General features: G+C 44.4%; 1 protein-coding gene across 1 annotated transcript in view; it reads right to left on the reverse strand.

Annotated features, from left to right (window-relative positions):
- LOC146813015 (C-type lectin domain family 2 member B-like) overlaps positions 1 to 13,515 on the reverse strand; it is a 189,380-nt gene that overhangs the window by 174,593 nt on the left and 1,272 nt on the right. The window contains exon 2 of the mRNA XM_085620042.1: positions 10,719 to 10,838. Coding sequence (XP_085476168.1) covers positions 10,719 to 10,838 — 120 coding nt within the window. The remainder of the gene's footprint in view (positions 1 to 10,718; positions 10,839 to 13,515) is intronic.

The following is a 13,515-nucleotide window of genomic DNA, read 5'->3' on the forward strand; positions in this document are numbered from 1 at the left end:
AAATTCAAAGCTCGGCTTGTAATCCATGATTCTCCAAGCATCGAATCTCCCAATTCTTGCCATGTGCAGCATATTAGATATAAAATCGAGTGTCCAGTCTCGGGGTAGAGTGCTTCCGGAGCAGATCTTGCATGGAAGTACCTTCCTTTACCATCCTAACCTCTGGGCAGTTAGGGTAGTAATCAACTAACACAATTCCAAAAGTCTACTGACTAGGCAAAACAGCAAATGGGCCAATAATAGCCAACCCCAATTTCTGCCATGGTGCTTCAGGAAAATCAACAGGCCACGGATCGGTAGACATATGCTCTGTTGATTTATCACTGGAAGCACATTCTGCGCACACACACACACATACCAGGTGTTCAAAAAAATACATCTATCCCTGGCCACCAGAAATTTCTCATGACATGCCTTCTAGTGCTTGAATAGGCATGTGACCTTCCTGGGTCAAATCTACGATTATTTTCCTAAAAATTAAAAAAGGTACAAACTTGACCCCTCCCACTACGATACCATTTTCCACAGTAAGTTCCTCCCATACCTTGAAATACCCCGAAAATTCTTCTGACAGCTCCCTTTCCTCTGGCCAATCAGCAAAATACAGTAGTACCTTGTTAAGATCAACGTAATTCGCCATCTCCTCATTCCACACCAACTACATTAATATCCTGTAAGGTAAATGCTACCTCACAGTCTTCCCTATCTGCCTCGTTGGGATCATGTATAAAGAACAATGGTTTCCTTGGGCAGAAACAATGCGTATTGTAGTTAGCCGTAGTTACTTCAGCATAACATATAATACATTTCTGAAAGCAAGAACATTTCTTAAACAAAAGGGGGAAGGAACAAGAACACAGAGAAAGGGTTTTCATAAATTTATGTATCAGAATTGATAGCATTTGTTATGTAAACAAAAACACATTGCATAATTTTATACTTCCAAATTCATACAGTGATACACAATAGTGAAATAGTGGTGCTCAGTGGTGATATAGATACACAGTGCAGTGAGGTGGGGGTGGGGGGGATGTGGTTTGTTTTGAAAGGCCAGATTCAAAATGCAGTAACAAGTAAGTTAAACAAATTATATAGTTGGTAGCAACTCGTCAACGTTTCAACCCTATGGGCGCTTGGTGGAGGAGGGGCCGCCCTAGAATTTCAAGGGCGGTCAAGGCAAACACTGATTCCTCAACCAGGAAGCAGTGTTTCGTGAGGACTCCGTGTTACCAGCTCAAGAAAACAATCATTCTTTGATCTTCTGTGCAATTCATATCACAGTTGACATCCTGTTAGAATAACCAAACCCCTTCAATCAATTTGCCTTGACCGCCCTTGAAATTCTAGGGCGGCCCCTCCTCCACAGTCCTGATGAAGACCCGCTTGTGGAATCACAGGAAGAGGCATCACAACCCATGACCTCACAAGAAGTGACATCAGATCTTAAGCCCTTACATATGTTTAGCAGGTCTATCATAAGTACATTTGAGAGCATTACAATATTAAGTAATTTGATTTTGCATTGGGGTTGTGCCAAAATATAGATGCATCACCAACACAAAATCTGGGTCTCAACTTGTACATATATCTTTTTTTAAACCCTGAAGAAATTGGCAGTAAAGAGAAACGTGGAAGTAAATCTGTTCTGCTCAATTAGTTGCAATGTCTGTGTTTTAAAATATACTATGGGGTTAAGGCACCTGCTTCAGAGATCTTTATGTACCAGCTAAAGATCAGAGAATAATAATGGTAAGATAACTCTAGAGGAAAACGTATTTGCTGGAGAAATCTGTGTTTTGCCTAGTCCCAGGTTTAAATCAAAATATTATAGAGGGTTAATATGTCAACTGCAAAGCACATTATGTAACACGCAGATGACAGATATTAATAGGTTACTGCTTTTAACACAGAGATCCTTTTGTTACATACAGTTCATGAATTGTATTCCTTCTAATATAGTACAGTGAAGTATAGAGGATGTATCTCCTAAACCATGAAACACTGACTGTCTTATGAAACATCCTTTATATTGATGCACACATGATGTATTGTCAATTTTTAATCTGTACGAGTGATGGAAGCGCTCCAACACCATGAACTGATATGAGTAGTGCTAAAGTGCTATAAAAGAAACAAAACAAAATAGAGGTATTCAAGTTGTTAGTTGTGTAAAGACTGGGGCGACCAACACATCTGACAGCCTTCCAGTGCATGCATATCTCTATATACAGGGACTGAACAACGTCAAAAGCATTTCTCTCTTGAGTACCTGTGAAGTGATAAGATGTGAGCCGTTGCTTCGCCTCCATTGCATCTAGGCACGGCTAGCCTTTGCTAAGATAGAGCCCTGGGCGTGGGCGGGTAGAAATGTGGCACCCTTGATGATGGCAGTGAATTAAATAAGGTAGTACGTGGTCCCTTTTTTGTTCACTGGTCAGTACCAGGATGAGCAGGAACTGGCCCCTGAACACAAACATCCCCAGACCTCCCCCAGCTCACCCAAATCACTGATAGCTTAGCTGTCTCACAGATGATGGTTTTGTTGATGTGTGCCAGCAGGGGTTAGAGAGTGAATGGAGGGGAAGCAAGGGGACTAAAGCGGGAGTTAAAATATTGCCTCAGTGTGATGATGGGGTAAAACAACATTACACTGGAAAATCAGACAGAAACCAACAGGCAGGGACAAGGACAGAGCAAGATGAGTAGGGTGCTGCTGTTGGCATAAACCTAATGCACACAGCTCCATGCACCCCTCATAAAATCGACGACCTTTGCCCAGGCTCAGCTCGCCCATGCTATAGGCTGGCCCTGCATCGAGGTGTAAGGCTCCCGATAGCTTCCAGCCAGGATACTCCACATAAAGAGGGCGCCTTCTTGACTAAAGCGGAGGAGCTTCACCCCCCTGCTTTTCAGCAGTGTAAAAAGGAGAACTAAAATGACAACATATGGTTATTAGTTTATTTTGCCCTACTGAAGCAGTTTTGTGGGGTGGGGCATGCCTGGTCTGCTTTGGGTAGTGAGACAAAAATTGATATATCGAAGAAAACCTGCCCTTAGGGAATTAGATAGGATACAGCAAGAATTTGTTGTAATCCCTTGTCTAGAAAAAAAGACTTTTCTTCTAGAGACCCCTCACCTTCCAGGGTTGCCCCTAGGTGGCATGCTGCATCATTGGGGTTCCTCTTAATCCTGGTGGGTGAGGGGTCTCTAGAAATAAGTTTTTTTTTCTAGACAAGGGATTACAACAAATTCTTGCTGTATCCTATCTAATTCCCAAAGGGCAGGTTTTTTCAATATACTGGCTTTTTGTCTCACTACATAACTGTCAGGAGGATAAACCTAGCCTCTACTTCTGCCTCCCTCTCTACTTTGGTAACTGGTCTGCTTTGCTGGCAGAGCAGGGGATTGGTGAGCACTTTGTAAGTGTGCATTACTTTTTGGCCAGCTGTCTTGGGCCAGCCAAACAGTCATGGGCACTTTGCATGTCCTCTCCACTGCATGTGTGAGTGCCAAACCATGGCGCTAAAACCAATCCCTAATTGGCTTAGGGGGGCCTCTGTGCTTCCTACTTGGTTCTGTCCAGAAGAGACACCGAGGTACGAATGAGGAGGGATACAGGGAAAAGGTAAGTGATTTTTAAAAAAAAAAAAATTCTACCCGCCCGCCTCACCGCCACCCCCAATCCGTGCCAGCCACCACAGTCACCTTAACTCCGGCTTTTGTTAGGGGCGTAGCTGGAATCTGATAAGCCCCTTCCTCACCTACTCATTGCTGCTCGGAACAAAGGCAGACAACTGCAGGCCTGCTGAAAGTGTCTCGATGTTCGAGAATTACACCGCAACGAATTCAGCATATTTCTGTAAATTCGGGGAGAAGTAGGAAAGTAGTGTGGCACTCTGCTGAAAGTGGCCAGCTTTGCAGCAGGGTAGACCGCATCTACCCTCAGAAAATAGTGGGTAGTCGGCATCTACCCTCGACTTTTGACTATCCCCATCACATGAGCCACAAACATCGTGGGAATGGATTTGCACCCCGATCCCAGTGCACAGGAATTGTGTGAGATTTTTTTATTCTTTAATATTCGAAATATGGTTTATGCGTGCTGGGGGATAGGGTGACCAACCGTCCGTCAATTTCACAGACCGTCCGTTATTTTAGTATGATGTCAGCAAGGTGTCTGTAATTTGCGGTCCCTAATTTATGGACGCCTTACAGACATCATACTAAAATCAAATTGGGAAATTTCAGGTAGGTATGCTGTTTCCCTGCGAGATCCCCATGAATTTAAAAGTTTGCACTCGGGGCCTCTCGCACTTATCTTTTAAACTGAAGAGGCTGCCTGCAGCGGCCCCTACCGCACCTCTTGCTGACTGCGGACTGGCCCATTGTCATTCTGAGACTGCAGCTGATTAGCACTTATAGAATGACAATGGGCCCTATTGTAGTAACAGCATGTGGTGGGTCTTCTCCTGCATCAGACTAGGGCAAGGCATTCTGCTTTTGTCCTGGCACCATGCTGGAGAAAATGAAAATAAAATAACTAACAGCGTTTTCACTGTACATTTAAAAGTCAGATTTTAACATACAAATAAAAAAAATACTATTTAATGTTTGTTGCATTAGCACAAATCTTGATTGCAGCAAGGGCCTGATGTCGCTTTGCAAAGCTGCGCACACACTGAAAAACTGAAGTGCACGATTGTCTCAACCTTATATAAACCTACTTTGACTTGTACTTATTTTGGTTGCCTATTTACTTACTTATATATTATTTTGCAAGATCCTCGGATATGTCTGTAAAACGTATGTTTTCTCCCAAATTTTTGTTAGGTCTCGCTGATGCCAGCGCATGCGCTGGCTCGGAGAGACATTTTAAAGTTGGGATTTTTAAAGTGCTGCCTGTGGCCTAAAGCTTGAGTGCACGTGAGCGTGCACACGCGCGCAGCCGCCAATCATTGCTGCGCGCGCACCACTCCCTTGCACTCAAGCTTTAGGCCACAGGCAGTGCGCTCTCGCCGTCCGTCAACCATCCGTTTAGCGTCCATCTTTAATTTTCATATTTTTTCCAATGTGAAGCTAAAGCATTCCCACTGAGGACGAAAATTGAAAAAGTACATAAATATGTTTACAAGTTAGTTCATTTTTTCAATTAAGAAAAAACACTATCAAAATTCAAGAAGATATTATTCAGCAGGTCCGCTTTCTCCTCCACTCCATCAACAACTGTGTCTTTGTAAGATGGCCGCCCTGTTTAGCCTTAACCAGCTTCGAAAGGCTTCTATCCTTTTTAGTCCTTCTTCTACGACGGAGCACTGATTGAGGGTCCTAGTGTCACACGCCCACATAGTCCCCTTAGAATTTTGGCCTCTCGCTTTCCGTTCCGTGGCCCGGCTTGTTCAATTTTTCCTCTGCTGTTTATCGTGGATTGGGGACTGGAAACGCGTGCACAACTGTGATGCTCTGTAAACAATAGAGTGGCGTGTGGCGGACTACAGGAACAGACAGTGAGTACCTGCCTTCCTCATCTCACCTATTGAATGTTCGTGCTACCACAATGGACCGTGGGTCGTACTTGCTAACGTTGTAGGTTGTCTGGAGGTCTTGTTTTAACCACTCAGCTTCAGTTTTTGAGCTATTGGCATTGTAAATGACAATGCTTTTTATTTAAGTTTTTTTTTTTTTAAACATAAATAAAAGGCACTGTCATTTACAATGCTAATAGCTCAAACTCTCGTTTTTCTCTGCAGCCTGTACTTAATGCCGTCTTCGTTTTCCAAGTTTTTTCTGTTAGTGGCTCTCGCGGTAGCAAAGCATGTTTTTGAGTCCCGCCTCTGCTAACCCTGCTAACCCTGTCCATGATCAGAGAGACCCTCTCTGCCCCTAACCCTGCAGAACCTCTTGCCCTCCTAGGTTGGGCCACGTCTGCAGTCTCAGCAAAGAGGCCAAGGTGCAGTGCATGGGCGTGTGGCCGGCGCGGAGTGCCAGGAACCCATTCCTCAATGATGCATTCAGAGTGATGAGCGCCGGGACACTTTCCCCTGCTTCTGTACAGAGGGAGTGCACCCCTGAGGCAGGGGCTGTCATCAGTTTCTCCTCACCCTGACTGTCGATCCGCCGCTGGTTGGTGCTCTTTCCATCTCTCCATAACCTGCACCCAATAACGGCCCTGTCTCTCTGTCTTGTATTTTCTTGCAGGCTGTGTCTCCACTCCAACCTTATCTCTTCCCGCACGCAGACTTCCTCTCTCACTCTATCAACCCAAAACTCTCTCACTCTCACATCCTAGTAACGTCTCTCTGTAAAAACAGTGCCTGTCTTTCCTCACTCTGACTCTCCATTCAAAGCAACCTCCCTGTGCCCACACACACCACAGGCCCCTGCCTGCCCTTTCCTGCTCCTGTCCCTCCATCACATGTTTCTACTCCTCACTCTGTCTCGTCGGTTATTGCAGGCTGTCATTCTGTCCTCACTGCCCCTTCACGCCCTGGCTCTGCCTTCCTCACTCAGCCCCGCTATTCATTTAATTGCATTTTTATAGCGCATAGTACCACTGACGGGGTGATGCAGGTCTTCATCCTCTTTTAGCCTGTTCCTTTACTCGGTGCATTCTGTCCGTCGTTCATTGCCCCTCCATTCTCTAGAGGCCCCCTCTGCCTTTTCTCATCCTGTCCATACATTCATTGCGAGCTCTCTGCTTTCCCTACTCTTAGCTCCCTTAATTCATCACGAGACTCCCTGCTTCTTTTCCTAACTCTGATCCTCCTTTCATCTTACACTTTTATTCTCCGCTTCTCACTCGCTCCCAACTGCTCATCATAGGTTCTCTCCCCTTTCGTCATTCTGTCCCTCCTTTCACCAGAGGCTCTTTGCTTCTTACCCGGTCCTTCCCTTTATCTCAGGCTTTGCTCGTCCAGGCCACGTTTTATCTTTGCATGGTGAGACTTGTAGTCTCAGTGTAATACCGACATGAATTATACTGCAAATAGAAAAAAGCAACTGGAGAGGTACTTGGGAAATATTACATCTCTGCATTCCCATTTTTGTAGTTTGCCTATGTGTGGCATTTTACTGGCTTTGGCGGTACTCTTTGAGAGGAGAAAACAATTGTCCCCTCAGTGTGAGCTGATTATTTACTGGTAATCTTCATTACTCTATATTCCTCCTCCCAGTCATCACCTGTGAGGTATTACTTTGACATCATAACCACTTTTTTATGGTTGACCCAGCAAGAGTATAAGCTAGCACATCTCGCTGCAAGACGCCTTTGTTTACAACAAGCATTGGCATAGCCAATAGGTCTCGCCTTTGGGACCTTATACGTTTTTAGCCAGGCAGCACATTATCTATTACATTAGCCATTTAAGATATTAAATTTGGGGGTAAATCAATGGCGGGAGACAGTTCATATGCTGTCAAAAAAAGCCATCAAATAAATGAATATGCAAGCACATTAGTAATAATGATTGTTTTTTCAGAAATTGATTGATACCTTGATTAACTGCTAAAAGGCATCGGACCAGGTGTTTGCTATGTGTAGATCGCTTCTGTGTTCTGTAAACCGCACACTGCATGGAAGGCACAGACATACCCATTTGGAGCAATGCTGTATTCGAGTATGGACATGAAGCTCCGCTCACTCTCCACCCATACTTTTCATTGGCTTGCGTCGTCATTTGTAAATGCTGGCTTCGGATTCGTTAATAGGCTTGTTAGTCCCTCCTTAGTACCTCCTTGTCTTCATTTGTAAACTCACATGAGGGCTGGCCCTTTTACTTTGTATTTAATCTGTAAGCACTATTTTCTTTAATGAGTTTCTCCTACTGGAGGCACGACATGCTTTCCTGCAGCATTCAGCGCACCATGCGTGCTTTTACTTTCCAAGCAGCCCGTGAAAATGGCGGACGCTTCTTTGAAATGAAATAGGTCTCGCATTTCCAGGAGTTTGAGCTATTGGCATTGTAAATGACTGACTTATTTATGTGTTAATTATTAAAAACAGATACATAACAGGCCTTGTCATTCACAATATCAATAGCTTAAACTCTCGCAAATGCGAGACCTATTGCATTGCAAATGCTTGTCCTAAATTTTGACCTTCGGTCCTGAATTTGTGTCCTGAATTTTAACACTTAGTCCTTAAATTTTACACTGACCATCCTGAATTTGTCCCCATGCCAGTTGGTCACCCTACTGGGGGACAGTATTCTAAAATGCTTTTTTAGGGGTGGGGGACAAGGCAGATAGGGTGCGTTTTTCTTTTACTTAAAGACCATATTACCAAAAAATGTACATAAGTAAGCTTCCTCTAAATATTTGTACATATTGTCAAGGCACAATGTTTATAAAACACTTGTATTCCATAAATTGATAGCAGATCCAGCAAAGGCCACTAGGTATCGCACGTCGTTCATTAACGACGTCCGCCTACGCAACATGAACTGAAGTGATCGATACCAGTGACGGTGCGTCAATTGGGGGCGTTGGGGCGTTGCCCCCCCCGCCCGCAGCTCCCTCCGCGCCGCTGAACTTAGTTTACTTAAGTTGAGAGACGCCGAGGGAGAACTGACAATGCATGTCAGTCAGCATGACGTCGGACCGTGGGTGGTCCGGCCTCATGTTGACTGACATGCATTGTCAGACCAGCCAGGGACAGGCAGCAGCACAAGTGCGCATGAGTGGGGATAGTGCGCAAATTTTTCGTCCGTGCCCAGTCATGCACACTTGTGTTTTCACGGACTTGCGCATGCCCATTAGGAGCCCCTCGGTCTCCTAATGGGCAGGCGTCGGGCGAAGAGTAAGCTGTGCCCTCAGCCAATCCTGGCGCTGCAGCAGCGCCAGTATTGGCTGAGGGGTTGCCACTCCAGTGCTGTTCCTGTTTCAACTCAAGAGGCGTCATTGCCAACACAGAGCAGAGGCGGTCAAGTAAGTTTTCGTCTTAATTTTATTATCCCTCGGCCCCCCACCCCCGCGCAACCCCCCCCCACAACCCTCCCTCGCCACTGCCTCCTCGCTCTTTGAAGAATGTTTTTGCGTGCATTGGAAAACAAAATGCATACTGCACGCGCGGCTCTGTATTCACAAACGTGGTCTTTTTAAACCATCCTGCTTTTTGTTTTTTAATGATATAAGCAATGGGCATTAGGTCTCACTAGGCTCTATAGATAGATAGTTCATGATGTTCAACCGATTGGGAGATGTGCTCTGTCGTAAGTCACTGCTTGAGTCCAGTTCTCCCGCTGCTGGCAGCTGCCTCCCCCCTCCTTTGTTCCCCCTCTTCCCTCTCTGTCTCGCTCCTCCTCATGTAGTAAAAACCGGTCCGAGACTTCAAGAAACAGGTATTACCTTCTCTTTCCTCCTTTCGTTTATTTGCTTCCTTGTGAAATGGATCCAAAAAAGAAAAACACTTGCTGGAAACGTGGTCTTTTGCTGACATTTTTCAATTTCTAAGTGCAGCCTCAGGGTAGAGAGAAATAAAACATTCAAAATATGAAAACTAACTAACTAAAGCAAGGTGGCCATATTGATTTATTCACACCTAAACACATTAGCGCCACATTGCAGTGTTTGCCAGTGAAGCCCTACTTTTGTCGCCTCCTCGCTCTTTGCACAACCATGTTTTCCCTGGGTGGGAAAGCACACTATTACTGGAGGTACTGAAATACCAGCTTGTTGGGTGCGTGCATTGGAAAACAAAATGCATACTGCGGCTCTGTATTCACAAACGTGGTCTTTTTAAACCATTCTGCTTTCGTTTTGTAATGATAAAAGCAATGGGTATTAGGTCAGCTCCGTTACTCTCACACGTTCCTTTCTGCACCCTCGTTCCCTTATGTCACTGTCTCCTTCTCTTTCTATTCCCCGGTTAACTGACTTTTTTCTTTCTTGCTCTGGGGGTGAAGGCCGATGATGAGAAATACGTCCCGGACCGGACACCAGACCTTAAAAGAGTGGCAGCGCTAAGCGCCCACCACCTGCAATCACCGGTACATATTAGGCGCTATAGTAGAGTCTAGAGATAGTTCATCCGATTCTTGTGTGAGATGTGCTCTGTCGTAACTACTTGTCATTTGCTATGACGGGGGAATGGAGGTGTGGAGACAGAGAAAGAGACGAGGGAGGAAGGGATACTGAGATGTAGGGAGGGATACCAAGCAAGATGGATGTGACAGCAACAAGATAGGAAGAGATAGCAAGATAGAAAGAGGAAGCAAGATAGGGAGAGAGGAGAGCATGGGGGGGGTTGCGAGACAATGGAAGGGGCAGCAAGAGACAGTCACCGGGCAGTGTCAGCAGCACCCAGCCAGTGACAGAGGAGGGGAGATGCTGACATAGCGAAAGAGATAAGGTAGGAAGGGATACTTAGATGATGGGAAAGTGAGAGTGTCACTGGAAGAGAGCGACGCCGATAGAGCAGCTTGCAGCCACTTACAGGTGAAGGTGGTGAATTCTGGGAGAGAGATAGGTAAAGAGAAAAGTGACAGTTCACAGAGGCACTTTCACAATTGCTTTATTAACCTTCCTGCTTTCTCAAATTTGCTTGAAAATGCACCATTTTCTTATCTTTTTTCAAAATTTGCACGGGAAGAGAATCGCAAGAACCCCCCCTTATGGTGGTTCGGGCTCGCTCGCTACGCCCGCTCGCAACGGTGCAGTATACCAATCATTTTACGCCTCACCACTTACAAATGTCACCAGCCGCCCCTGAATTTGATACTCACCTACGAAGTACACCATGTGACCCGTTATAACGATGAGCAGAGCAGCTGCCAGCCCCAGCGCCGCGTGGACTCTGGTCACTCTGTTCAGCGCTTTTCTCACACCGCCGGTCCACTCACAATCTACAATAGAAACAGATGTCCTTGTAGCTGATGGAGAGCGAAGATGTGAGATTGTCCAGCCATTCTAGGTGTTGCCTGAACAGTGCCTTGAGCAGGCTGACTGTAGTATGCTGAATGATGACGAGTCCAAGTAGTTTTCCATGTAGGTTTATTCAAGATAAGATGTTACAGAGTAGAGCCCCACCAGGAGCAGCTTCCCTGCTGCTCAGCCCATGCACCAACTGACCAGGCACTCCAACATTCCACATTACATTCCACATCCCAACATGCTTACAGCTATCACTCTGGCTGAGCAGCAGCATACCACAGATCTCCCTTCTTTACAATGGAAAAGAAGGAAGAACCAAAATACATCAGAAAATAAGCATGAAAAAAATAGAGAAGAAAATACTCCGGAAAAACATAAATTGAAAAGTGGAAAAGTAGGAAACGCAACCAAGAAAAGATGAAAAGAAAACAGTGACTAAGTGACTAATGCACCAACACCCTTTCTCACAAAGACAAACCCACATCCTCCCTCACATAAATAACAAAAGAAAACCCATGTACAAAGATACGAAAGCTGGCCAAGCAAACATAAAAATATACAAGGGTATAAGCAACAAAGTGAAAGAGAGAAAACAGAATCAAATAGATTGAAAGAGTGAAAGACAACTATAGGTAGAACAAACAAAAGGATAGCTGCTTTTGACTCAAGCAAGAGTATGGAGAAAAGTCCCCAGAAAGACAGCAAATCCTGGGTATTGCAGAATACATTGCAGTACATTGCAATAAATAAATGCAAAACTGAAATAGGTGTGGGAAGAACCACACAATACATTGCCATACAGAAACGTAAAACTAGTGTGACGTAAAATATCACAGTAACACAAGGTATGGTGTAAAATACAACACAGCAAAATACAAGGTATGGCATAAAATACCACACAGCAAAACACAAGGTATGGTATAAAATACCACACAGCAAAACACAAGGTATGGTATAAAATACCATACAGCAACTACCATAAGAATTACATTGTGCAAAGAAATTTCCTTGGAGAACATAACAACATTGCCGTTGACATCCTTGTTGCACAGAAGGTTAAAGTAATGTAAAACACTAACGCAATTACCTAGAACAATGACAATCACCACAACATTTTTGGGTGGAAGGTGTACGGCAAGGCACACGGCACAAAGTGCTACATGAAAATGATATAGATGTGGAGGAAGACCACATAAAGCATTAAAATTCCAATTAAATGAACATCACCACAAAATTTTGGGTGAAAAGGTGTGCAGCAGGGCACACAGCACGATGTGCTACATGAAAATGGATAGATGTGGAGAAAGACCACATGAAAATAAATAGATGTGGAGAAAGACCACATAAAGCATTAAAATTCCAACTAAACGCACAATAACAGGAAATATGAAAAAGTTTAAGGAGTTGGAGATGCTAAGACTGGAAAATAGTAAATGCCACAAGGTAATGACATGAGTCTTGCAGGTAACTCCAATAGAACTTGAGCTTTGAACCAGCTGAAACTTTGTTTCCTTTGAGAAAATGCGGTGCAAAATGTTCCCAAAAACGGCTTATCTCAAAACACATGTGAACAGGCAGCAATTTCTAAAATAATTAACTCTTCTATTCTTTTCGAATCAAAAGGTCAATCCAAAAGTCTCTTCATATCAGCTGTTAATTGTATCCACTTCAGGCCTCCCTAGATGATTTAGAAAACATCTCACTCACCTTGTTTATTTTTCCTTCCCCTTGGAGCCAACTTGGTGTAATGCCCATCACGGTCAGTACTCAACAGGACAGGCAAACTTCGCGAAGACACCAACGAGAGTCTTTCTATTTATTGATAAGGAGCAGTGGCGCCAAACAGCCACTAGATGGCACTGTAGCATAACTCCTTACTTCGAACCAAAAACAGGACGAGAGAAAATATTTAAAAACAGGACATCGGAAAACACAGCTGCTGGCACAGAACAAAAGGCAAGTGGGACATAGAACCACGAAGATCCTCAGCCTCACGCTTTTTTGAGGTAAATGAAAACGCGGTTGGCAGAGGAAACGTGGTTGGCAGGGTGTTGGTGCAATCCCAAAATGGCGGCATGCACGGTGACGCCACCCCGGATGGCTTCTGGCATCACCGTGCACCAAATCAGCTTAATATCTCTGAACACTTGAAGACGTCACAGTGGAGTGACGAATGGATTCACGAGGCAGCAGAATGTAAGGCTGAGGAGAGGTAGGCTGCGCGCTCTGTATGTGCTCGTGACAGGTTTTTTTAAAAAATGTTTTCAAAACGAATGAGCGGTTAAACAGGGAATAGTAAAAACGAAGTAAAATGGCCAGATAGTTTAGAGTATTAAATCAGCCCGAAAATTACAATGTCGCCTTGACTAAAAGAAATTAGGCAGTCTCACAAAACACACAAATACAGTACCTGCGCCGTGTTCAATTGTCGCATGAAACTAATTACCGGAGTGAAATGAGAACGGAACATTTTCTTTCAACAAAACTAAATTGCAGGCAAATAAAATTCCCGTTAACCTCCAGTAGATGGCAGCAGATATTTATACAGTTCCGTTTTTAAAAACCAAGGAAATTAGAGTGCAGCTTAAATTGTCGAAGTGTGAAATTGACAATGCAACTGGCTCCTGGGTTTGGTTTGTCAAACGGCCT

Source organism: Triturus cristatus, chromosome 7 (assembly GCF_964204655.1).
Source record: "Triturus cristatus chromosome 7, aTriCri1.1, whole genome shotgun sequence".
Classification (NCBI taxonomy): Eukaryota; Metazoa; Chordata; class Amphibia; order Caudata; family Salamandridae; genus Triturus; species Triturus cristatus.